Source organism: Orcinus orca, chromosome 13, assembly GCF_937001465.1.
Source record: "Orcinus orca chromosome 13, mOrcOrc1.1, whole genome shotgun sequence".
NCBI lineage: Eukaryota > Metazoa > Chordata > Mammalia > Artiodactyla > Delphinidae > Orcinus > Orcinus orca.
Genome location: NC_064571.1, coordinates 25,424,788 through 25,452,637, shown reverse-complemented (window position 1 = coordinate 25,452,637; position 27,850 = coordinate 25,424,788). Strand labels below are relative to the sequence as shown.

The 27,850-nt window shown below is 38.4% G+C and overlaps 1 protein-coding gene across 1 annotated transcript in view; it reads right to left on the bottom strand.

Moving 5' to 3' along the window:
- M1AP (meiosis 1 associated protein) overlaps positions 1-27,850 on the bottom strand; it is a 58,628-nt gene that overhangs the window by 12,294 nt on the left and 18,484 nt on the right. Inside the window, exons 2-3 of the mRNA XM_012535648.3 lie at positions 26,538-26,723; positions 25,440-25,608 (exon numbers count right to left, since the gene is read on the bottom strand). Of these exons, the coding sequence (XP_012391102.3) occupies positions 25,440-25,608; positions 26,538-26,723 (355 nt within the window). The remainder of the gene's footprint in view (positions 1-25,439; positions 25,609-26,537; positions 26,724-27,850) is intronic.

Sequence of the window (27,850 nt, the reverse complement as noted above, 5' to 3'; positions counted from 1 at the left end):
CTGTTGTGGCCTCTCCCGTTGCAGAGCACAGGCTCTGGACGCGCAGGCTCAGCGGCCATGGCTCACAGGCCCAGCCGCTCCGCGGCATGTGGGATCTTCCCGGACCGGGGCACGGACCCGGATCCCCTGCATCGGCAGGCAGACTCTCAACCACTGCGCCACCAGGGAAGCCCCCTATTTCTTTCTAAATGACCATCATGTCACCCGTCCTTGGGTGTTATGGATGGGCTTCAGGGGTTCTGGGAACCCCTGAAATTGTATACAATTTTGTCTATATGTGTATAGGTGTATTTTGGAGGGGTGGAGGAGGGGGATAGGACCTTAGCTTTTATCAGATTCTCAGAAGAGCTCTGTGACCCCAAAAATGTCAAGAACCACTACAGAAACTGTATAATCATGGTACCTTAGCCTTCCTGGGTCAGTTTACAATCAGTGCTGTGTACTCTGTGAATACTAGGATAAGTAATCAGAGCAGACAAAGTTGGCTCAGGAACAACTGTGCAGAGGCATTCGACCACTGTCTTAAAATCAATAACTGCAAGGGGATAGTCTCTGACAGCTCAAAATGTTAGGGGCAGTCTAGCTTGTCTTTCTGAGCTCATTTGCCTCATTTGTGGTGGTAATGATTGGACCCTGGGAAAAAGGAGAAGCCCCTTGAAAGGAGGTGGCAGGGGTAGTGGGGGTTAAGGCAGCGTGTCCTCTGCAGAGAAGTGAGCACAGGACTGACCAAGTGGTGATCATCTTCCTAGGGCCCCAGTCTATAAGTAGAAGTGTAATGAGATAGAGAAAATTTATTTCCCAGAACTATACCCTCCCAGGGAGACTACTGCTGCCATTCATTCATTCATTCACTTATTCATTCATTTAATTTGTCATTCAAATAATTATTTATTTAGTGCCTTCTATGAGCTAGGCACTGCTTGGTGTCAACAAAGAAAAAGACAAATTCTCTGCTTTCATGGTTTACCATTCTAGTGGGAGAACAGAAAATAAACAAAACAGAAAAAAATTACAGATAATAATAATGAAGAAAAATAAATCAGGATAAGTGTGTGTGTGTGTGTGTGTGTGTGTGTGTGTGTGTGTGTGTGTGAACCTTTACCTTGGCTGGCCAGGGAAGAAGTATGCTCTAAGAAGGTAATAGTTGAGCAGAGACTTGAACCAAGTGAACGACTGAATCATGAAAACATCTGTGGGAAGACTGTTCCTTATAAAGGAATCAGCAAGGTCAAAGGTCTTGAAGTGAGAATGAGGTTGGTATACTGGAGGAATAGCAAGAAGGCTAAAGCAGAAGGGAGGAAGTGAGGACTGGCACAAACTGCTGGGGTGAAGGATGAGACCCCCACAAAGGAACACACTCATGTAACAACAGGTAGTCACTACACCTATTTCTAAGAAGGGTGGGCTTTGGCTCTGCTTAGGGAAGTGTGCAAGACTGGGCAGAACAGAGCCAGTACTCCTTTCCTTTCTCTTCCTCTTTGTAGCCTTTGGCTCCTAAACAATTGTTGAATTAGTATTTTAAAAATATTTGTTTGAAGGTGTGCCGAACTATTAGCTTGTGTGGGATGCCCACGTCTCAGCCCAGGCCTCCCACACATGCTTTCCTGTTCTGTGGTGGTAGTGGGCAGTGGTGGAAAGACGGGAGAGGAATCTGGGAGTCCCATGAGCAGAACACAAGCAGAGATCCCTCAGCTTGTAGTGGACATGCCTCTTTTCCAGCCCTAGTCAGCTACCCAGAGAGTTTTATGATGGAGGGTCAAGGCGGTGCAGGCTAAGGTGGGCTAAAAAAAAAAAAAGGCTTGACTGTTAACTAAAGAATGAAATACTAATGATTCACGATGGATGATTTACATTATTGGAGACAAAATAGGGACCTGTGGGCACCTCTAGCTCTGAGACATGTCCTAACCTAATTCCAAATATTTCGGCCCTTAGTAAGAAGATGAATTAGGAAAGAAAATGTTTCCAGAGCAATTACTTTGGCTGGGAAAGTAATCTTCTCAGAATTGCTTTTTCTCAGGCCTGTGTGTTTCTAAGGGTGAAGAAGCCTGTGATTGGTGGTAGGGACTTCTCTAAGGGAGAAGCTGCACTGCATCCCCACACATCTGGAGCTGTGGGAGCAACATCCTGTGACAAGGAGTTGACAATATTCCCTGCCATCCAATCTTGCTTTTTTTTTTTGGCCGAGCTGCATGGCTTCTTAGTTCCTGACCAGTGATTCAACCCGGGCCCCCTGCAGTGGAAGTGCAGAGTCCTAACCACTGGACCACCAGGGAATTCCCATCCAATCCTGCTTTGAGGTGCCTGACTTGCCCTGCCCTGGCTAGCCCAAATAGAAAGGAGATCCTGCAGGTGCAGTAAAGAGGGTCTTGGTTATGGAAGGGTGTCTCTATGCCTGTGGATACCAGATGTAGCACCTTATCCACCTCTGCACCCTCAGCACTAGCAGAGTGTCTGGAATACAACAGGAGCTCAGTAAATGCTGCACTGCACAGAATGAACTAATCTTAGCCATTCTGCTCCTAACTTGCTCTGTGACCTTAGACCAGTCACTTCATCTCTCTAAGCTCAATTTCTTCATCTGTGAAGTGGGAATGATAATAATACCTAGGCTTAGTGTTCATTTGAGTAGGAAATGATGGCACCTGAAAGCACTTTGTAGACTTTAAAGCATCATGCAACTATAATGGATGAAAGATTAGAAAGCTGCCTCCCAGCTGTCTACACATGAACATTTTAGTTACTAAATGCCAGTGCCATTTCTTTCTTTCTTCTTTTTTTGGTGACATTTTTCTCTTAAATAACGTATATGGGGCTTCCCTGGTGGCGCAGTGGTCGAGAGTCCGCCTGCCGATGCAGGGGATACGGGTTCGTGCCCCGGTCGGGGAAGATCCCACATGCCGCGGAGCGGCTGGGCCCGTGAGCCATGGCCACTGAGCCTGCGCGCCCGGAGCCTGCGCGCCCGGAGCCTGTGCTCCGCAACGGGAGAGGCCACAACAGTGAGAGGCCCGCATACCGCAAAAAAAAAAAAAAAAAAAAGTATATGATTCAAGGTGTAAGAAAAAATATTTTATTTATGGGTCTCAATTAGCTCTATTTTCATTTTACTGAGGAAAAAATGCAACCCACCTGCGAAAGGGGTTGATCACTACTGATTGAGATTTACCAAAATCTAAAGCATAGTTTGACCTGGGAAACACTATACATAGAAGGTATTTTAAAAGCCTTTTCCTGCACAAACTAATTTACATATTCTATAAACAAAAAGCATTTAATGTAAATTGCAATGCAAATTAGAAAAGTGGACTGGGAAGAAGTGTTTTGATAGGCACTGAGGTGGGGAAGGAGAGTAGGGAAATGGTTATTTAGGAAAAGGAGGAAGTGGGGCTAGGAAGGCATTAAATCTGTTGGTGAGGGCCTGAGAACTAGACCAAGGAATTTTGCCTCTTTAATGCCCAAATGAGCTGAGAGATCTACTCTGAGATGAAAACAAAAGTAGGAGGAACCAAGAAAGAATATAACACTTACTGGGGAGTTAGGTAGAGTAAGGAAATGTTAAAAAAAAAAAAAAAGGCACAGAAACTGAAGAAAGTCCTAAAACATATCCTAAACAACAAAAATAAAAATCTAGAAAGACTGTATAACAGCTTTGTAATCCTGTATATATGTATGCATTTTTATATTGTTAGAGGTATATCTTCAGGGTATTGGAGTTTTAGAAGTGGGAATGGTGAGTCAAAAGTAAATGCCTAAGTAGCTTTGTTAGATACTGCCAAATTCACCTCCAAATGTGTTGTACCACTGTGCCTTCTACCGGCGATAAATGGAAATGTAGCCTCACCAACAGAATGTGTTGTCATACTTGTTAACTTTTGTTGATCTAAAGGTGGGAGATGTTGGTGTAGTCTTAGTTTTCATTTTTCTAATTATGAGTGAAGTTGAGCATATTTTTATATGTTTAAGGACCATTTAAAATATGTTTTGAATTATCTGTTTATGTCTTTTGTCCATTTTTCTATAGGGTTTTTGGTCTTTTTTTTCCCCTTGAATTTTTTAAAAAATAGATCTTTACTGGAGTATAACTGCTTCACAATACTGTGCTAGTTTCTGTTGTACACCAAAGTGAATCAGCCATATGCATACATATGTCCCAATATCCCCTCCCTCTTGAGCCTCCCTCCCATCCTCCCTATCCCACCCCTCTAGGTCATTGCAAAGCATGGAACTGATCTCCCTGTGCTATGCTGCTGCCCACTAGTTAACTATTTTACATTCGGTAGTGTATATATGTCGATGCTACTCTCACTTCGCCCCAGCTTCCCCCTCCCACCCCGTGTCCTCAAGTCCATTCTCTATGCCTATGTCTTTATTCCTGCCCTGGAACTAGGTTCATCAGTACCATTTTTTTTTCTTTTAGATTCCATATATATGCGTTAGCAGGAGGGTTCCCTTTTCACCACACCCTTTCCAGCATTTACTGTTTCTAGATTTTTTTGATAATGGCCATTCTGACCAGTGTGAGGTGATACCTCATTGTAGTTTTGATTTGCATTTCTCTAATAATTAGTAATGTTGAGCATATTTTCATGTGCCTATTGGCCACCTGTATGTCTTCCTTGGTGAAATATCTATTTAGGTCTTCCACCCAATTTTTAATTGGATTGTTTTTTTTTTTTTTTTTTTTTGCTGTACGCGGGCCTCTCATTGTTGCGGCCTCTCCCGTTGTGGAGCACAGGCTCCGCGGCTGTGGCTCACGGGCCCAGCCGCTCCGCAGCATGTGGGATCCTCCTGGACCGGGGCACGAACCCATGTCCCCTGCATCGGCAGGCGGACTCTCAACCACTTCGCCACCAGGGAAGCCCTGTTTTTTTGATATTGAGCTCCATGTGATGTTTGTATATTTTGGAGATAAATCCTTTGTTCATTGTTTCATTTGCAAATATTTTCTCCCATTCTGAGGGTTCTCTTTTTGTCTTGTTTATTGTTTCCCTTGCTGTGCAAAAGCTTTTAAGTTTAATTAAGTCCCATTTTGATTATTTTTCTTTTAATTTCCATTACTCTAGGAGGTGGGTGAAAAAAGATCTTGCTGCGGTTTATGTCAAAGTGTGCTTTTCCTATGTTTTCCTCTAAGAGTTTTATAGTGTCTGGTCTTATATTTAGGACTTTAATCCATTTGGAGTTTATTTTTGTGTATGGTGTTAGGTAGTGTTCTAATTTCATTCATTTACATGTAGCTGTCCAGCTTTCCCAGCACCACTTATTGAAGAGGCTGTGTTTTCTCCATTGTATGTTCTTGCCTCCTTTGTTATAAATTAGGTGATATGTGCGTGGGTTTATGTCTGGGCATTCTATCCTCTACCATTGATCTGTATTTCTGTTTTTGTGCCAGTACCATACTGTCTTGATCACTGTAGCTTTGTGGTATAGTTTGAAGTCAGGAGTCTGATTCCTCCAGCTCTGTTTTTCTTTCTGAAGATTGTTTGGCTACTCGGGGTCTTTTGTGTTTCCATATGAATTGTAAAATTTTTTGTTCTAATTCTGTGAAGAATGCCATTGGTAGTTTGATAGGGATTACATTGAATCTGTAGATTACTTTGGGTATTACAGTCTTTTTCACAATATTTATTCTTCCAATCCAAGAACATGGTATATTTCTCCATCTGTTTATGTCATCTTTGATTTCTTTCATCAGTGTTTTATAGTTTTCTGAGTACAAGTCTTTTACCTCTTTAGGCAGGTTTATTCCTAGGTATTTTATTCTTTTAGTTGCAATGGTAAATGGGATTGTTTCCTTAATTTCTCTTTCTGATTTTTCATTGTTAGTGTATAGGAATGCAAGAGATTTCTGTGCATTAATTTTGTATCCTGCAACTTTACCAAATTCATTGATTAGCTCTAGTAGTTTTCTGGTGGCATCTTTAGGATTTTCTATATATATATTTGTCTTTTTTCCCCCTGAGATATAAATTGCAAACACTTTCTCCTAGTTTTGCAGTTGTCTTTTGACTTTGTTTATGGTGATCTTTGCCATGCCTAAGATTTTTACTTTTACATAATGAATTTTTTGTAGTTAAATAAATTATTGCACCTGGATTTTGAGTCATAGGTAGAAAACCTTTCCCTATGCTGAGATTATAAAAAACTTCACCAAGGTTTTCTTTAACTACTTTAAAAATGTCATTCTTTACATTTATGTCCCTGATCCATTTAGAATATTTTCTAGATGGCTAACCACTTGACCCAGACAATTTGTGAACCATCTTTGCTCTAGTGATTTGTCACCTTCATTCTACACTAAATTTATATATGTACTTATGTCTATTTTTGGCCACAATCAATATTTGTACTGTGCTAACTAGTGCTCTAGTGCTAGGTATATGATAGGCATGATTTCAGATAGAGAAGCAGCCAGATTGTCCTAAGGTTGGGTGGGGAGCAATATAAGTCATCTGCCTAGTAAAGCAGGGGTGTGTTTGTTTCTGAGTGTCAGGGGATGAGGGGGAAAGAAGAGGAGGAATGAAGAGTTGGGATTTAATTAGAAGAACTTCTTTTAAGTCATAATCTCCTAAAGACACAGAGAGAAATGATGAAAAACTTGACCTTATTAACCTGAACAGAAGATGGAAGAAGAGGTAAAAAGAAAGAACCAAACTGATCAAGAGTGAATAAGGGCCTTCCAATCTGGTTAGGTTCCAGTACCTAACAAACTGATCTTCCTGTAAATAACAGACAAACTCTGGATAGTATTAAAAAACAAAACAAAACAAAATAATTACCCGAGGGCTCTTGAGACTGAACAAAGATAGGTTTGTGAGGGGAGCTGAAACTTGGAGTAAGTGACCAGCAAGGAATGAGTTCCCCATTTTTTGCACCTTTGCCCTGAGGGTAGCCTCGATCACAGCTGTGCAGGGGCAACAAAAGCTTCAACAGAAACCCCTCTGTCTTTCACTGGCATTACCAGGGGAAGCAGCCTGGGGCAACCAGAGCCCCTGGAGAGCGAGGAATAAATCCAAGGAAGGAGAAAGCCAGAGCCAGAGAGCCTGAAATTATGTATTTAAACTCAGTCCAGGCACCTAGCTGAACCTAGGTGGGACAAACTGAAAGCAGTTCATAGTTTAGGCTTAAAGAATGGAACTGAGATTTGAGTGAGGGGCCTACTACAGGCCATGAAATGTTGCAGTTTGAGTCTAACAAAGTTAATTGTCTGCTAAAACAAATAATTTTCAGAGTAATACAATAGATTCCAGAGTCTATACAATATAATATTCAGAAAATACAATCCAAATGTTTTTGGCATACAGAGTCAGAAAATATGGCCCAATTTCAGAGGAAAAATACAGTCCACAGATGCAAACCCCAAGATGACAAAGATGTTAGAGTTAACAGACAAGAACTTTAAAGCAGCGTAATTAAAATTATGGTCATAAGGAATGGAAAATACGTTCATAATGAATGAAAAGATAGGAAATATCAACAGAGAAATAGAAAATATAAAAAAGTACCAAATGGAAATTTTAGAACTGAAAAGTACAATATCTGAACAAAAAATTCACCACATGAGCTTAACAGCAGACTGGAGATGAGAGATGAGAGTCAGTGAATTTAAAGGTAGATCAATAGAGATCATCTGATCTGAAGAAGAGAGAGAAAAAAGTTTGGACAAAACAAACAAGCAGAATACCACAGAGCCTTGGGGAACTGTGGAAAAATTTAAAAAGGTTTAACATGTGGTAATTGGAGTCCCAAAGGAGTGAAGAGAGGGAAGGAGACAGAAAAAAATTTGACTAAATAATGGCAGCAAATTTCCCAAATTGGGTTAAGAATATAAATTTACAGACTAAAAAAGCTCAGTGAACCCAAACAAGAAATCTGTGCCTAGTCACAGCATTGTAAACCTGCTTAAAAACAAACATAAAGAGAAAATTCTTGAAAGCAGCCAGAAAACCGATCCTTTACACAAAGGGGAAAGTGATTTAAGGACTATGACTTTTATTGAGCAACCATGGAAGGCCAGAAGACAGTGGAGCAACATCTTTAATGTGCTGAAAGAAAAGAGAATCCTGTCAACCCATAAGTCTATATATAAGAAAAACCTCCTTCAAGAATGAAAGTGAAATATACATTTTCAGAAAATAACAGCTAAGAAATTTGTCGTTACCAGAACCAAACTACAAGAAATACTAAAGTTCTTTGAGCTGAAGGAAATGATACTGAAGGGAAAGCTGGATCTTTAGGAATGAATGAAGAACACTGGAAACAGTAAATATAAAAACTATTTTTCTCTTAGTTTCTTTAAAATACACATGATTGTTTAAAGCAAAAATTTATAATATTGCCTTGTGAAGTTTATAATGTGTATGTAATACACACAACAAATACAACAAAAAGACAATGTGTGTGTGTGTGTGTGTGTGTGTGTGTGTGTGTGTGTGTGTGTGTGTGTGTGTGTAGGGGATAAATGGACCTACATAGTTGCAAAGTTTGTATATTTTCCATGACATGGTACTATGTTAAGTCTAAGTAGGCTATAAACAAGTTTAAAAATATATTTTAATCCCTACAAGGTTTCTATATTTTATGTGAAGTACTGTAATCTTGAGGTTTCTACATTTTATGTGAAGTTTACTATATTGACTCTAAGTAGACTTTGAAAAGTTAAGATTGTATAATGTAATCCCTATAGAAACCACTAAAAATAATGCAAGAAAATTAGCTAATGACAATAGATAAAATAGAATTCTGAAAATGTTTAATAATCCAAAGAAAGCAGGGAAAAGACGAAGAAAAATCAGAGAGGACAAAAAAATAAAATAAAATGACTGACCTAAATCCAACCATATCAATACTTATGGTAAATGTTAATGGAGTATACACTCCAAAAAAAAGCAGAGAAGAGCATAATGGATAAAAAGCAAGACCCAATTTTATGCTGTCTATAAGAGATACACTTTAAGTATAAAGACACAAATGCGTTGAAAGTAAGTGGATGGAAGAAGATTAACCATAAACACAGTAAGACCTATGAAAAATAAAAACGTATGTCCAGGGCTTCTCTGGTGGCACAGTGGTTGAGAGTCCGCCTGCCGATGCAGGGGACACAGGTTTGTGCCCCGGTCCGGGAAGATCCCACATGCCGCGGAGCGTCTGGGCCTGTGAGCCACGGCCGCTGAGCCTGCGCGTCCGGAGCCTGTGCTCCACAACGGGAGAGGCCACAGCAGTGAGAGGCCCGCGTACCGCAAAAAAAAAAAAAAAAAAAAAAAAAAAAAAAGCAAAAACGTATGTCCATACAGAGATTTGTGTACAGACATTTGTAGGAACTTTAGACACTACAGTCAAAAACTAGAAACAACTGAAACATCCATTAACAGCAGAATGGGTAAACAATACGTGGCATAGTCATACAATATACTATTACTCAGAAATAAAAATAAAGCTAACAACTACTTGTTGATATAAACAACATGGATGAATCTCAAAATCTAAATGAAAAAAGCCAGACACAGAAGAAGTATATACCATTTATATGATCCCATTTATATAAAATACAAACTAATTTACAGACAAAAAACAGATCAGTGGTGTATGCCAAGGATGGAGAGAGGGATTGAGTGTAAAGGGGCAAGAGGAATCTTTTGGGATTGATGGAAGTGTTCTGTATCTTGATTGTGGTGATGGGCATATACAACTGTCAAAACTCATTGAATTGTACACTGTGGATGCAACTTACAGTATGCAAATTATTCCTCAAAAGAGGTGAGGAAAAAATTTAAAAGACCTAATTTTCAAATAACTTTAGATTTTCTATGGAACTCTAAAAAAAATTCTTCAATTCAATTTTTGCCATTTTTCTGAGACCATGGTTTCTGTTAATAAACATCTCTCTGTGTTAAAAATCTTTAGGTATTAAATAAAACAGTGGTTCTAATTTAGTCTTAAAGCCATAGGGACATGACTTTAATGTAGTTTTCAAAGACAAGCTCAATAAACAGCTGCATTTTCTGGTCTATTTTTGAAGACAATGAAAGGAGAAAAAATCAATAAGTGGAGTCTGACAACTGTACTGAAGCATGAATCATAGAAAAAGTTTTTTTTTTTTTTCTGGAACACTTTAGGAAGCAATGAATCTTTATCTTCTATGTTTAGGTTGTTAACATTTGGTGTTTCCTGAGAACACATATGGATAAAATACCTTTCCAAAAGAGCTTGACATCAATCCCTAGCAAAGACTGGGAGGAAATATTAAACAGATGGTTTGTGAGCACTTAGAAAGGGAACCTGATATCCTTGTGTACCAAGGCTGAGAAATGGAGGCTGGTTGACAGCATCATTAAGATGATTTGTAAATGGTTGAAAGACTTACATACCCAATGAGTGCAGACTGCTGTCAACCTGGACAGATGCCCTCTGGATGCCAAAATGCATTGATCACAGTGGCCATTTTAGTTTTGTCATATGTATTACTTAGTCGTTCTTTGGAAGCCATTATAAAATTTTTTATATGAAAATGAATACATGCAACATATATTTAAGCTATGAAGCATAACAGCAAAATGAACACTCATGAAGCCTTTATTCAACTTAAGATGTAGATCATTGACGCTACTAAGATATCTATATGCTTTGCCCTGATCTTCTCTAAGGGAAACCTTGCTACACTGAATTTTTAAAAATCATTCTTTTCCTTTTAAAACTAGTTTTTTAATTTTAAACAAACACGTTAGTATTTTGTTTTGCTTGAGCTTTATAAAGAGATATCTTATTGTCTATATCCTTGGTTATCTGCTTTTTTTCCTCAATATTGAAAAGATTTATCTACATTGTTGTAGGTAGCTGTGGTTCACTCATTTCCACTTTGTGAATAAACCTTGTAATACTTATTCATGCCTCATTCAATGGACATTTGAGTAGTCTAATTTCTGGCCTTTTAAATAATGTCACTATTCACATTCTTGTACATGTCTCCAAGTGCACATTTGTAAAAGTTTTTCTAGAGATATTCTTCTAGGAATTCTTCTAGGGTATTGTGACTGTTACTTTACAATAAAATGACAAGTTGTGAACCAATTACATTCTTTCTGTCAGTCTATAAGAGTTTCCATGCTCTGCTATTGCCAACACTATAGTGAGACTTCTTAATTTTTTGCAAACTAGTGGGCATAAAATGGGATATCATTGTTTTGTGTTTCCCTGATTACTAATGAGGGTGAGAATTTTTCTTATGTTTATTTTGAGATTTCCTCTTCTGTGAAATACCTGTTCAGATTTTTTGTTTATTTAAAAATTAGATTGTCTTTTTAAAAAAAATTGGGTTTCAGGCATTCCTTATTCTGGATACCAACTCATTATTGGTCATATGAGTTGTAAATATAGTTATGACTTGTCATCACTTTCTTCATGGTGTCTCTGATGGGCAGACATTCTTAATTTTGAAGTAACCATACTTACCAATCTTTTACTTTATGGTTAGCAAACTTTATTCCTCTTCTTTCCTACCTTTGGTGATAAAATATTCTCCTATATTTTCCTGCAAAAGTTTTAACTTTCATATTTAAATCTTTAATACATTTAAAATATAGTATTGTAAATGGCATGCAGAAGGATCAAATTTCATTTTTCCCATACGGAATACTGATAGTTCCAGTATGATTTAATGACTAGATCCATCCTTTCCATGCTTTGCCATGTCAACTCAGCCACATATCAAGTTTTCATATAATATGGCTGTCTGTTTCTGGGCTCTCTCATCTGTTCTAGACTGGACAATTTGCCTTTCCCTGTGTCAATATAACACTGTCTTAATTAGAACAGCCTTTTAATCATCTTAATATCAGGCAAGGTAAACCTTTAGCCTTAATATATATCTTCGCATCTAATATATATATTAGGATCAGCTTGTCAGGTTCATTAAAAAACTGATAGCATTTTGATTGGAATTGAATTGATAGATCAATTTGGGGAGAACTGAATCCTTATGATATTGAATGTTTCTATCCATTAACATGCTCCACTTAATTATATCTTCTTTAAGGTGCATCAGTAAAGCTTTAAACTATTCCCAATAACTATTCTATGCATCTTTTGTTAAAATTCATTTCTAAATACTTTACTTTTTTATTACTGTAAAAGGTATTTCTTTAAAAATTGAAGTTTCTAAGAGTTTGTTTCTAATTATAGAAATGCTATTGACTTTTTTTAAAAACATTTTTATTGGAGTATAATTGCTTTACAATGTTGTGTTAGTTTCTGCTGTGTAACAAAGTGAATCAGCTATACATATACATATATCCCCTCCCTCTTGTGTCTCCCTCCCACACTCCCTATCCCATCCCTCAAGGTGGTCACAAAGCACGGAGCTGATCTCCCTGTGCTGTGTGGCTGCTTCCCACTAGTTATCTATTTTACATTTGGTAGTGTATGTGTCCATGCCACTCTCTCTCTTCGTCCCAGCTTACCCTTCCCCCTCCCACATCCTCAAGTCCATTATCTACATCTGTGTCTTTATTCCTGTCCTGCCCTTAGGTTCTTCAGAACCATTTTTTTGTTTGCTTTTTAGATTCCATATATATGTGTTAGCATACAGTATTTGTTTTTCTCTTTCTGACTTACTTCACTCTGTATGACAGACTCTAGGTCCATCTACCTCACTACAAATAACTCAATTTCCAGGAAATGCTATTGACTTTTGTATGTTTATCTTATATCCAGCCAACTTGTTAAACTCTTACTAATTTGGTTATTAATGTAGTCAATTAAATATGTTTCAAATAAAAACAGTTTTGTTTCTTTCTATTCAATCTTCACACCCTTTAGTATTTTTCTTATCTTACTAGGCTAGGACAACTATGCTGAATCAAAGTGGTGATGGGGCATCCATGTATTATTCCTGATTTTTGAAGGCAATCCTTCTGGGTATTCTTGGTTATAGGTTATTCCCTTTCACCACTTTAAATATATTGTGCCACTCCCTTCTGGCCTGAAGAGTTTCTGCTGAAAAATCAGCTGATAGCCTTATGGGAGTTTCCTTGTATGGTATTTGTTGCCTTTCCCTTGCTGCTTTTTAATATTCTCTCTTTATCTTTAATTTTTTTCATTTTAATTACAATGTGTCTTGGTGTGTTCCTCTTTGGGTTAATCCTGTATGGGACTCTCTGCACTTCCTGGACTTGGGTGACTGTTCCTTTCCCAGGTTAGGGAAGTTTTCAGCTATTATGTTTTCAAATATGTTCTCCGCCCCTTTCCCTCTCTTCTCCTTCTGGGACCCCTATAATGCGAATATTAGTGCACTTGATGTTGTCCCAGAGGTCTCTCAAACTGTCCTCATTTCTTTTCATTCTTTTTCTTTTTTCTATTCAGCGGCAGTGATTTCCACTACCCTGTCTTCCAGATCACTGGTTCATTCTTCTGTAGCATTTAGTTTACTGTTGATTCCTTCTAGTGTATTTTTCATTTCAGTTATTGTATTCTTCATCTCTGTTTGCTTGTTCTTTATATTTTCTAACTCTTTGTTAAAAACTTCTAACTTCTCACTTGTACATCCATTCTTCTCCCAAGTTCTCTGATCATCTTTACAATCATTACTCTGAACTCTCTTGGGTAGATTGCCTATCTTCACTTCGCTTAGTTCTTCTGGGGTTTTATCTTGTCACTTTGTCTGGAACATGTTCCCCTGTTGCCTCATTTTGTCTAAGTTGCTATTTGTATTTTTATGTATGTGTTAGGTTACTTTTCTTGACCTTGGAGAAGTGGCCTTCTGTAGGAGATGTCCTATGCATCCCCTCAGCATACATTCCTCTTGTCACCCATGTTATATGCTCTACGGGTTCCCCCCACGAGGGCTGTGTGGGTGCTTCTGTTGTGGTGGGCTATGTGGGCAGTCTGGTAGGCTTTGTTGGTCCCTAGCCAGGTTGGTTGCCAGGCCCTGCCTTGTGTGGATGCTACTAGCTGCTGGTTAGTGGGTTCTGGTCACAAGGTGGCTAATTATAGAACCTCAGGTGGCCCCGGGGCTAGTGCTGGCTCACTGGTGGACAGAGTCAGGGTCCAGAAGACCCTAGGTCTGTTGCCTGCCCACTGGTGGGTGAAGCCAGGTCCTGGGGTTAGTGCAAGTCTATTGGCAAGCAGATCCAGGTCCTGGAGTCTAGCTGCAGGGCCCAGGGATCCCAGAGCTGGTATCATATTGCTGGGGAGTGGGTGGGGAGGGCGATTCCTGTCACAGTTGGGTATGGGGTCTGGGGTGTCACAAAGCTTGTGTTGGCCTGCTAGTAGGCAGGGCTGGGGCCCAGCTGATCCTAGGGTAGGGTCTGGCCTGTTGTCAGTGGGCTGGGTCTGCAGGCTACAGGATTGTGGTTTTCTTGCGTTTAGTGTCTGCCCCCTGGTGGGTGAGGCTGGTCTAGAGGTTACTGCAAGCTTCCCAGAGGGCAGGGCGGGAGTTGGGTTTTGGCCCTCTGGTGAGCAGGGTTGTGTCTAAAGGCATATCTGGAGGTGGCTGTGGGCTCAGGTAGTCTTTAGGCAGCCTGACTGCTGATGGGTGGGGCTATGTCTCTGCTTAGTTAGTTGTTTGGTCTGAGGTGTCCCAGCATTGGTGCCTACAGGTTGTTGGGTGGGGCCAAGTCTTGGTGCTAATGAGCCAGAGGGAAGATCCCATGATGGTGCCTGCCTGCACCAGTGTCCATATGATAGAAAGCTCCCAAATATGGCTGCTGCCAGTGCCTATGTCCCCAGGGTGAGCTGCAGCTGCCCCCCATCTCTCTGGGAGACTCTCCAAGACAAGCAGCTAGGTCTGGCCCAGGCTCCTATCAAATTACTGCTTTTGCCCTGAGTCCCAGTGTGTGTGAGATTTTGTGTGTGTCCTTTAAGAATGAAGTCTCTATTTCCCCCAGACCTTTGGGATTCCTGAAATTAAGCCTGCAAAGCCAAATGCTCTGGGGCTCATCTTTCTGGTGCAGGACCCTGGGCTGGGGAGCCCAATATGGGACTCAGAACTCTCACTACAGTGGGAGAACCTCTACAATATAATTATTCTCTGTTTTGAGGGTTGCCCACCCAGGGCGTATGGGACTTGATTATATTGTGAGTCTGCCCCTCCTACCAATCTTGTTGTGGTCCCTTCTTTATGTCTTTAGTCATAGAAGATCTTTTCTGGTAGGTTCTGGTCTTTTTCATTGATGGCTATTCTACAGATAGTTGTGATTCTGGTGTGCTCGCAAGAGGAGGTGAGCTCAGGGTCTTTCTACTCTGCCATCTTGGCCACTCTCCTTTTTTTTTCTCCTTTGTGCTTAGTCTAGTTTCACTTGCTCATATGGTGCTGCATGTAAAGGCCTGAAGGTAATCTTTCACCAGTAAAGAACCGTATTGTAGATTTTTGATAGAAACATTTTGCCAAGTTACAGAAGTTATTTTCTATCCCTAGTTTACCAAGACTTTTTTCTTAAATAATGAATGGATGTTAATTTTATCATATGTTTTTCTGTATCTATTAAGATAACATAATTTTTACCTTTATCTGTTGATGTAAATTATATTTATACATTTCTTTCTTTTTTATTGAAGTATCGTTGATTTACAATGTTATATTAGTTTCAGGTGTACAACATAGTAATTCAATCTTTTTACAGATTATACTCCATTTAAAGTTATTATAAAATATTGGCTATTTCCCTGTGCTCTACATTACATCCTTGTACCTTTATACATAGTAGTTTGTACCTCTTAATTGCTTTCCCCTATCTTGCCCCTCCCTCTAAGCCCTCTCCCCACTGGTAACCACTAATTTGTTCTCTGTATCTATAAGTCTGTTTCTGTTTTATTATATTCATTCATTTATTTTTTAGATTCCACATATAATGATAATGTACAGTATTTATCTTTCTCTGTCTGACTTACTTCACTAAGTATAATACCTTCTGGATCCATCCATGTTGTGCAAATGGCAAAATTTCAATCCTTTTTATGGCTGAGTAATATTCCATTGTATATATATATACCGCATCTCCTTTATCCACGCATCTGGTGATGGACATAAGTTGCTTCCATATCGTGGTTTTGTAAATAATGCTGCTATGAACATTGGGGTGCATATGTCTTTTCAAATTAGTGTTTTTGTTTTCTTTTTTTTTTTTTTTGCAGTACATGGGCCTCTCACTGTTGTGGCCTCTCCCGTTGCGGAGCACAGGCTCCGGACACGCAGGCCCAGCGGCCATGGCTCACGGGCCCAGCCGCTCTGCGGCATGTGGGATCTTCCCGGACTGGGGCACAAACCTGTGTCCCCTGCATCAGCAGGCGGACTCTCAACCACTGCGCCACCAGGGAAGCCCCCATTTTTGTTTTCTTCAGATATACACACAGGAGTGGAATTGCTGGATCATATGGTAATTCTATTCTTAATTTTTTGAGGAACCTCTATACTGTTTTCCATAGTGGCTACACCAATTTACATTCCTACTAACAGTGTACTAGGGTTCCCTTTTCTCCACATCCTTGCCAACATTTATTATTTGTTGTCTTTTTTTTTTTTCTTTTTTCTTTTTTTTTATTTGTTGTCTTTTTGATGATAGCTATTCTGACAGGTGTGAGGTGATAGCTCATCGTGGTTTTGATTTGCATTTCTGACGATTAGTGATGTTGAGCATCCTTTCATGTACCTGTTGGTCATATATATGTCTTCTTTGGAAAAAATGTCTATTCAGGTCTTCTGCCCATTTTAATTGGGTTGTTTGATTTTCTGATATTCAGTTGTATGATCTCTTTATATATTTTGGATATTAATCCCTTATCAAATGATATCACTTGCAAATATCTTCTCCCATTAACTAGGTTGTCTTTTCATATTGTCAATGATTTCTTTCACTGTGCAAAAGCTTTTAAGTTTAATTAGGCCCCATTTATTTATTTTTGCTTTTGTTTCCATTGACTTAAGAGACAGAGCTAAAAAAATATTGCTATGATTTATGTCAAAGAGTGTTTTGCCTATATTTTCTTCTAGGAGTTTTATGGTTTCTAGTCTTACAGTTAGGTCTTTAATCCATTTTGAGTTTATTTTTGTATATGGTGTGAGATAATATTCTAATTTAATTATTTTATACATAGCTGTGCTGTTTTCCCAACACCACTTTATTGAAGAGACTGTCTTTTCTCCATTGTGTATTTTTGCCTCCTTTGTCGTAGATTAATTGGCCATAAGTATGTGGGTTTATTTCTGGTATCTCTATTCTGTTCCATTGATCTATGTGTCTGTTTTTGTGGTGGTACCATACTTTTTTGATTACTGTAGCTTGGTAGCATAGTCTGAAGTGAGGGAGCATGATACCCCCAAATTTTTTCTTTTTTCTCAAGATTGCTTTGGCTCTTTAGTGTCTTTTGTGGTCCTATGCAAATTTTAGGATTATTTGTTCTAGTTCTGTGACAAATGTCATGGGTATTTTATACAGATTGCATTAAATCTGTAGATTGCTTTGGGTAATATGGACATTTTAACAATATTAATTCTTGCAATCCATGAACACAGGATATCTTTCCATTTATTTGTACAATCTTTAATCTCCTTCATCGATGTCTTATAGTTTTCAGAGTATAGGTCTTTTCCTCCTTGGTTAAATTTATATTTATATATTTCTAATGCAAAATCACCTTGTATTACAGGGATAAATCCAACTTGATCAGTTATATAGTCTCTTTTTATACATGATAAGATAATTTAAGATGGTTTTATCTATTTTCATGAGCAGACTGGCCTGCAATTTTCTTTTCTCACATTGTTCTTGTCTGGTTTTCTATCATGACTTGGCGGTGGGGGGGTATTTTCTTTTTCTTTCTTTCTTTTTTAATTTCTAGAAGAGTTTGTATAAGATTGGAGTGATCTGTCCCTTGAAAGTTTGATGGAATTTGACTATAAAACCATCTAGGATTGATAATTGGTTAGGGGAACCATTTAGATTTTTATTTCTGAGTCAAAATTTGTATCTTTTAAGTAATATATTGGTTTTTGTCTAAATGTTTGATTCCAATGTTTTGATTCTGCAGTTATGCTCCTTTTTCACAACCCTAACATAGTTTATTGTGTCCTCTTTCTTTGTCTTTTCTTCATTGATTTCACCAAAAAATTCTCTATTTTATCAGTTTTTTTCAAAGAACCAACTTTTGAATTTTTGATTATCTTTATTGCTCTTTTCAACTGAGGAAGTATAGAGAATGGTTAAGTATGTGAGTTTTAGAGTCAGACTGCTTAGAATCCCTGTTCTGTATCTTAACTAAGAAACTTTGCGAAAGCTAATTTGGACAAGAAACTATGCCTTAATTTCTTCATCTAGATATATGAGATTAAATAATAGTGGAAACTATTTAAAACAAAGTATTTGGACAGAAGGTGTTCAATAAAATGTTGCTGTTATTATAATCTATAGACAACTGTTAGAGTATTTAAGAGACTATGGCTTTTAGTTCACATATCTTTTCCTTGAGGCTCAGAACTTACTTAAAAATAAAACCAACTAGCAGCATTATTCTCTCCATTGATGGCTCTCCTATGTGCTTAATTTTGGCTGCTGGAATTGGAAGCCTCTCCCAGATCTTAAATTTATGATCAAAATCCAGTATTAGAGATCTGCTCTAAAGGTGTCAGGTTGGCTTACATATAAAGAGGGCATATAAAGATAAAGAAGTATTCCATCTTCCCCTGTGAGAAGTATATCTCTTCACATCTCTATTACACAGACCAACATTTCTAGTCCTCTTTTAAGAGCAAAACAGGAACAAAATGGATAAATAACAGAAAAGAAGGCTAAAAAACTATGGAAAAAGTTTTATAATATTATGTTACATGAAAACAAAAAAATTACATACATAAATTATAACTCTGAAACCTAAAAATGATTGTGGACAACTGAGAGGTAATGTGCAAAAACAAAATCAGTGTAATGGAGTAGTGGAATTGTGAATGATTTTGAATTAAAAATTATTTTATAGCCACATTTTCTTTTCAATAAAAAATTATTAGAGCCTGAAATTTTCTCAGTAAAAAGGTATGTATAAATTTTCTCAGTAAAAAGTTTGTGCGAGGACACCATCTCTCACAAACTCTTACTATTACTATTAATATCAACAGAAAACATTTATGCATTGCTCACATGTGCCAGGTACTGTTTTAAGTACTTTACATGCAAGTTATATTTAATCCTTGTAAAAACCCTATAGAATAGCTACTATTATTAGCCTTATTTTATAAATGAGAAAATTGTGGGATGAAGCATTTAAGTAACTTGTTCAAGGCCACAGAGTTCAAATAAAAATTCAGCTGGATGGTTAAATAAATGGTGATGAATTTATACAATAGAATACCTCACAGCTACTAAAAGGAATGGGTTAGAGCTCTATATTCCAATATGAAAAGAATTATTGGATAAATAGCTAAATAAAAAAATGCAGATCAGTGGGTATTATATAGTTCCATTTTTGTAAAAGTGGATGATATCAAAAACCCTAATAACATCACATGTATGTTCATGTCCAATATATGTGTAAGGAAAGCAATCCAGTAGAATGTGTCCTACACTGCTGATAGCAATTATCTCTGGAGGGTAGAATTTTGGGTCATTTTGAACTGTTTATATTATACTTCTGTATAGGGAGTGTTTACTTGTAATAAAAAATTAAAGAATAACTGGACAAAAGCTACCACAGAGACAGCTAGGCAGGATATTTCAGCTAAATTTTTTTTCAAGTTTATACAAATGACTTATTTCCACACTTGCAAGGGTAAGAAATGGTTCTTTAAAGCAAGCATTTACTTGAGCAAATTTTAAAACAATTCCTATGGGGTTACAGGATGGAGAATACAATCTAAGACCATTCTTACAAGCCTTAACATAACTAAATAAGCTTTTCTAAATTAAAGGAAAACATTTTATTAAAGATTCAACATTGCTTACAACTCCGAGTTTATTGAATGTGTGTAAAGAATGTGTATTTAAACTGGGGATTTATTTGAGGCTTTTATTATAGTGACCACACATATAGTAATAATAATACTGATGATAACTTCATAGATTTTATACTGTCTTTGCATTCAGCTAAGAATGGGGGGGGGCTTCCCTGGTGGCGCAGTGGTTGAGAGTCCGCCTGCCGATGCAGGGGACACGGGTTCGTGCCCCGGTCTGGGAAGATCCCACATGCCGCGGAGCGGCTAGGCCCGTGAGCCATGGCCGCTGAGCCTGCGCGTCCGGAGCCTGTGCTCCGCAGCGGGAGAGGCCACAACAGTGAGAGGCCCCCGTACCGCAAAAAAAAAAAAAAAAAAAGGAAAAAAAAAAAAGAATAGGGGTGGATTTAATTTAATTTAATTATTGTATTTCCTGTTGGATGACCACCTAAAAAATTTTAAGATCAGTCAAATTCATTTTCAGCTCCATAAAACTTTGTAAACATATCTCTGTCAAATACATCTGGTGAACTTCTGATGTTCTTAATATCAGCTAAATTTTAAATAAAGAAAAAATGAACAAGTTAGGCTAATCAAGAACAGATGGAAGAAAGTGTCATTTATACACTTGAAAGAAAACATATAATAAGCCATAAGCCTGAAAATTTATAGAAAACCTTAACTGATATGAATGTGATTTAAAGTTAACCTTTTCATTAAAATGAAATTATCTTGCTTAAGAACTCTCTAAAAGGTGAGTCTACCTTCTTAATTTCTAAGTTCGCTTTTTCTTCAACAATTCTGGATCTTGCAGTCTCCAAGTCATCTTTGTAATAATTAGATCTCACTATGCAGGGCTGCACTAAAGAAGGCAGAAATTAGACCAATCGAAGGACATAGTCTCATAGCTCCTTTTAAAACTGATCTGTAATATCATTTCCTTGTATGGTAACCTGTTTCTTTCTTCAAAAGGTAGCGTGTAGACAATTTTTATTTAATTGATGATCATGGTTACCACAGTTAAAAAATTATAAATAGATTCAAAAAGTGTTTGAATCAATTCATGATATTCATGGGCTACGAAGGGAAGCTACAGGTGTTTGGCATATGTCCCTAAATATTTGAGTTGATGTCAGAGAGTGTGACCACCACCTCTCACAAATTATTTGTTTTTTCCCAATCATTATTTATTTATTCAAGAAACATTTATTGAGAATCTACTATGTGCCAGGCAGAATGATATATGCTGGTGATACAAAGATGTATAAGACACAGTCTTATCCTCAGGTAACTCACAGTCCACTTGAGGCCTGGCCATTAAAAACAAATCTCAGGACTTCCATGGTGGCGCAGTGGTTACGAATCCGCCTGCCAATGCAGGGGACACAGGTTCGAACCCTGGTCCAGGAAGATCCCACATGCTGCGGAGCAACTAAGCCCGTGCGCCACAACTACTGAAGCCTGCGCTGCCACAACTACTGAGCCCATGTTCCGCAACAAGAGAAGCCACCGCAATGAGAAGCCTGCACGCCGCAATGAAGAGCAGCCCCTGTTCACCACAACTAGAGAAAGCCTGCGTGCAGCAGCGAAGACCCAACACAGCCAAAAATAAATAAATAAAAAACAAAAACAAATCTCAGAAATATTAAACCATCCATATACAAAAATTTTCAAAAATACTAAGAGTAGCTAACTTTCATTTAGCATTTACTGTATACTAAGTAATTAACATGTATGATCTCATTTAACTCCCATAACTACTGGATGGGGCAGGAATTAAAGGCTTACACAGGCTAAGTACCTTCTCCAAAGCCACACAGCTAGTAAGTAATAGAACTGGGATTTAGACTCAGGCATCCTAATTCTAGAGCACTCATCCTTCTGAGAATAAGACTAGTTGCTGTTGTTAATCTCTTGACAAGAACATCAGATATAGCAAAACATTAATGGAATAAAGGAATTAACTTTGAGGAAAGTACAGGCAAACTGGGAAGATTTCAAGCCATGAACCATATGTACACTTAACTCACAAAGAGGAATTACAAGCAATTTATGGGATAATGTATTATTTATAAGCAAATAGGAAGTTACTGGAAGAATCGTTAGCAGTGACACAAGGTAGAAAGCTGCCTTCCTGCATTTAAAAGCTCTTCTGTACAGTGCTAGCCTCTAACCATTTTAAATAAAGCCATCAGGTACCCTCAGAGTACTCTGAGTTTTGTGCCATTAGAGATTCAGTACTTTCTGGGTACAGTCACTGAAGGGAGAAAAGGACATAGTCCATGCCTGATCTGTCCATGATCAAAGAGAAATAAAAAGAGCTTCTCTCTCACAGATTCAGTTTGAGAACCCACTGGGAAAGACTCTGATTAGTAGCCTGGAGAGCTATGATTGCCTCCCCTGGGTCATAGCCCACCCTGTGACCATGAAAGTAGAGGTGTTACTAAAGAAGGGGGATGCAGGGGATGCTGGGCAGACCAAGAACAGACTCCACAGGTATCACTGTCATCAATTCATTCAACAAATATATACTGATAACCTAGGATATACTACAGAGTGGGGCGCAGAAATGAGTAAGGCAAATTTGTAATGCCAAGGCTTAATGCTTAAGAGTTAATACAGATAGAAAAGATATCAAGTAGTTTACAGTTTAGGTGAGAAGACAAAATTATCACACAATAAAGCAATGGTATCATCAAAAAATCTACAGACAATAAACGCTGGAGAGGGTGTGGAGAAAAGGGAACCTTCTTACACTGTTGGCGGGAACGTAAATTGATGCAGCCACTATGGAGAACAGTATGGAGGTTCCTTAAAAAACTAAAAATAGAATTACCATATGACCCAGCAATCCCACTACTGGGCATATACCCTGAGAAAACCATAATTCAAAAAGAGTCATGTACCACCATGTTCACTGCAGCACTATTTACAATAGCCAGGAAGTGGAAGCAACCTAAATGTCCATTGACAGGTGAATGGATAAAGAAGATGTGACACATATATACAATGGAATATTGCTCAGCCATAAAAAGAAACGAAATTGAATTACTTGAAGTGAGGTGGATGAACCTAGAGACTGTCATACAGAGTGAAGTAAGTCAGAAAGAGAAAAACAAATACTGTATGCTAACACATATATGTGAAATCTAAAAAAAAAATGGTTCTGATGAACTTAGGGGCAGGACAGGAATAAAGATGCAGACGTAGAGAATGGACTTGAGGACATCGGGGGGGGGAAGGGTAAGCTGGGATGAAGTGAGAGAGTAGCACTGACATATATACATCACCAAATGTAAAATAGATAGTGGGAAGCAGCTGCATTGCATGGAGAGATCAGCTCGGTGCTGTGTGACCACCTATAGGGGTGGGATAGGGAGGGTGGGAGGGAGCCGCAAGAGAGAGGGGATATGGGGATATATGTATACGTATAGCTGATATACTTTGTTATACAGCAGAAACTAACACACCATTGTAAAGCAATTATACTCCAATAAAAAGACGTTAAAAACAAATAAAGCAACGGTAAACAATTCTATGTGGTATATAATTAAATGCTAAATTGTGTTGTGTAGACCACAGGCTACGTGGTTGTTCTAAGGAGAGGAAAATCAATTCAGTAGTCATGAACTTCAATTAGGCCTTAAAGGATGGGGAGGATTTGGTTGGAAGAGGATAAGGGGAGGAATTCAGAGGAAAGAAGGGGGAATTCAGAGGAAAAGATTACTACAAGTGGAGGGATGGAAATAGAAGCACAGTCAGTGAGGAGACTGCCTTGAGAAAAGCAGAGGGTGTGTAGTAGCTGAGAGCTCATATACCACACAGCAAGGCTAGTTACCCTCCCGCCCCAACCAGAACAATGTCAGTGGTCCATGATGCTGGAAGGATCCACATGTGTCAGAATTTGATGGGAAACACATCCTTAGTTACCAACCCCCTAACCTAATTAGGGCATGAAGGGAAGAGTGAGGTTATTTATATGGAACCAGGAAGAGATCAATGGTATCAGAACAGTGGACACCTCCAGGTGTCTATAACCTTGGAGAAGACCAATATAACCAGAAAGAACTGACAGAGGGTGAACTGTAACTTGAGTGTTGGATAAATTAAAACCAGTCAAAAACCTTTTAAATGCTGTAATTTGAGAATCTCTACTTGATCTCCTGACAAAAATCTTCTCATAAATTTCCATTGCTTTAGCATGAAATCTAAATGTCTTAGAATGGGTTTAGGGCATATATGGACTTTCTTGATCTAACCCTTGCCTACCTTTAGAGCCTTACTCCTGCCTCTGCCTGATAGGCTCCTGACATAAGGAACCATGGGCTCATCTCTGAAAGTTGATTTATCTTGATTTCTCATGTCCCTGGGTCTCCTTTTTGAGTCCCCCTTTCCTCTTCCTCTGCTTGGTTAATTCCTATTTGTCCTTTAAGACTCAGTTTGAATATTTTCTCTTCTAGGAAGTGTATGATTACTGGTGATTTATGGGGGATTTATTAGCAGAGATCTGAGTGCCAGTAGTTACTGGGTTGGGGTAGGCGGGCTGGGGACATCAGGGCTGGGAATATAGTGACTCAAAACCCATTCTGGGGAGGTAGGAGGTAGGCAGGGCACATATGAACCGAGACTATAATCCCCTGGCACATGTTCCATTGTTCCATCAAACTTCACTTACAAAACACTGATTAAGAATTTCAAGACTGCAACCCAAAAGCATTAAATCCTAAGCATAGGGGCTTTCTGAATGCAGGGCCTTGTGTGACCGCACTGGTCATAGGCCAATGAAGCCAGCTGTACATATAAGTCTCTTCATACAGCATTGGTTATGATAGCAAAATGTAATAAACCAAATTATTCATTAATAAGCGATTAAACAAACTATGGTCCAACCACAAAGTAAAAAAAATCATGTATCCAGTAAAAAACGAGGAATGTCTATAGATACTAACATAGATAGCTGTACAACATGCGAAGAGGATTACAGAATATTATGTATGTCATGATCCCATTACAATATAAATTATTTCTTCCTATTATCTATCTATCTAATGGAGCATTAAGAGTGATACCCCAATCTCTTGAGGAGGAAGGAATTTTTACTTTTTATACCTATATTTCAGGTTTTACATTAACATATATTGTTTCTAAATTAAAAATATGATTAAAAAATTAAACTCTAACATGTAGAAACACCTGTCTGAACCACAGTGAAATCTGTTGGCTTCATTTCATTTAAGAACATAAAAGACCATGGAAGAGATTTCCCTGGTGGTCCAGTGGTTAAGAGTTCCCTTTGCAAAGCAGGTGGTTCGATCCCTGGTAGGGGAGCTAAGATTCCACATGCCTTGCGGCCAAAAAACCGAAACATAAAACAGAAGCAATATTGTAACAAATTCAATAAAGACTTTAAAAATGGTCCACATCAAAAAATCTTTTTTTAAAAAAAAAGTCCATGGAAAATAATCTTCCTGATCTGTAAAAGACTACTCATTAAAATCTTACCATTCTTTTTACCTTTTCTTTTAATTCTTACCGTCGTTGCTGGCCTCTTCAACAGGGGATGCTGAGTCCATACATTCTAGGACTCCCTTTGTGATCTCAACCACCTGAAGTCTCCTGACCCTGACTATGTCTGTATCTTTCAATCCTTCCTCCAATTGTTTGACCACCTCTTTTCCAGGCTGTGAAGTCAGAACAGTAATCTGGAAATAAATAGAAGAATCAACGTGTCTACTTTCCCTGATGTACAGAGGTTAGAATGTAACAGGTTAGATCTGGAGGATTAAACACCCCAGAAATCTGTGGTAGTGGCTATTGTCTTTAGGGCAAAGAAAAAGATTTATATGTAATTTGCAAATCAAATTTCATTTGACATATTCTGGTGCGAGAAGTCTGGTGGGACAGATCATCACAAGACCCTGCCAAACAGGCTGAACCTACCCCAGAAAGTGACCAATGAGAAGCCATCCCTGTGTTTTAGTTTTAGTTTTTCTTTTGGTCGTACCGCATGCAGCATGTGGGATCTTAGTTCCCCAACTAGGGTTCCCCGATTAGGGATTGAACCCGCACACCCTGTATTGGGAGCGTGGAGTCTCAACCACTGGACTGCCAGGGAAGTCGCTCACTGTGTTTCAGTTTTTAAGACTGCTTGAATCATTGACAGTATCCCTCTTGCTCAAAGTGCTTTGATTTCTTGAGGATACAAAGGAAATAGAATCCTTAAATTCCACTCATTAAATGTGTACTAAAGATCAGAGAGCTTATATGCTCTTTTCTCACAGTGGTACTTCCATGTAGATTTCTCTCCTTGCTCAATCTGAATCTGGGTTGAACTTGAAACTCTGGAAGGCAAGTATTAAATACATGCAATTCTCTTTTGTACTTAGACATTTTTAATTGATGAATAAGCATGCAGATGAAAGCATAATTATTTTTAAACTCATTTGTCTGATGCCTGATGTTACTAGAGACTGAATGTGTTTTAACTCACAGTCACTCATGTACCCAATGGAGTATCTAGTCATGACTTTCAATGTGAATGAAACAGAGAACAACAGAAGGATGACAAACAATGAAGGATCTAGATGGACTGAAATGGGAAGATGAGTTAGTGTCCTAAGCCATCTTTTACCTCCAGGGAAGTGTAGGTCAGAGCTGCACTTGTGGTCATGTGTCCGCTGTACTGTTTGAACTGCTGGAGCCCATCCTTTATTGCCAGCTGCAGAGAAGTGGCTTGTGGTCTGAAACAACCTTCTCTTTGCAATATGCGGAGTTCTGAGATGCAGGCCTGCAGCCTAGCAAAGTTCCCTTTCACTTGCTGCAGAGAAAAATGAATCAAAGATGCAAATCTTTAGTGACTCACGTTTCAGATTAACTGGCAGTCTAATTTCATTATCAATTACTCCTCAAGAGTACTTTTCCCTTCCTGAAAATCTGTTTATTTGACCAAGATCTATGGAATGCCTATTATGTTCTAGGCACTGCACTAAAATATTCCCTAGACCAGAGGAAGGAAAATTTTTAGCCAAAGGACTTTGATTATGTGGAATTACTAGAAACAGGAAAGAATGTGTTTTAACTCATTCACTTACCCAAAGGAAGGTTCAGTTGTGACTGCTTAGTTTTACTTTGGGGTGGTCTGCAAATTGGAGGCCTAGCAGCGTCACTCTTAGACATTATCTTCATTTCTCAGTCAGTCTAGGCACAGTGAGCTTCTCTATTCAAGAGTGATGTTTTATCAGAAATGAGGATTTTGATCATTTTAGAAATGATAAGGTCCTACCTAATCTTCCCCTCAGGATCACTTTGAGCAGAGATGCTTGGCTTAGTCTGCAGTCAGGTCAAGGAGCCAACACGTAAATCTCCTGGCTCTCCTCACTTTCCTTCACAAAAACTTGTTCTCAGGAAGTAATCTAATCTAATCTGACTCTAGATCGATGTTATGTCTTCTAAGAATATATGCATTTTGAATAAATGTGGAATTAAAATTTGTGACACTATTTGAAGGAATTCCAAGCATCAATAGCAGGTGGGGGTGGAGTGGGGAGGAATTATATTTGGGATAAGGAAACTTTGCTGATCAAAGAGCAGAATTGAGCAATATTTGCAAAATGCACATAAAATTCATGAGCATGTTACTTTGCTTACATGCTCCTCTCCATGAATCTCTGGGAAAAACACAAGAAATAGTATATAATTCTTACACAAAGAGAACTTGTAATCTAGATAGGAAGATAAGAAACCTACTCAAGTACAGACTAGTAGCCTTTGAGCATTTCTTTTCATGTACTCCCTAAAAGAATATGAAAAATGATATACTCCTTTATACGTTTTTAAGTTGACATATAGATTTTAAGTAAGTACGTAGTTGTTAAGGATATAACTTCCAGCATATTTAAATATCAATATTTCAAAATAAAACTATACCACTACTCTTTAAAACAT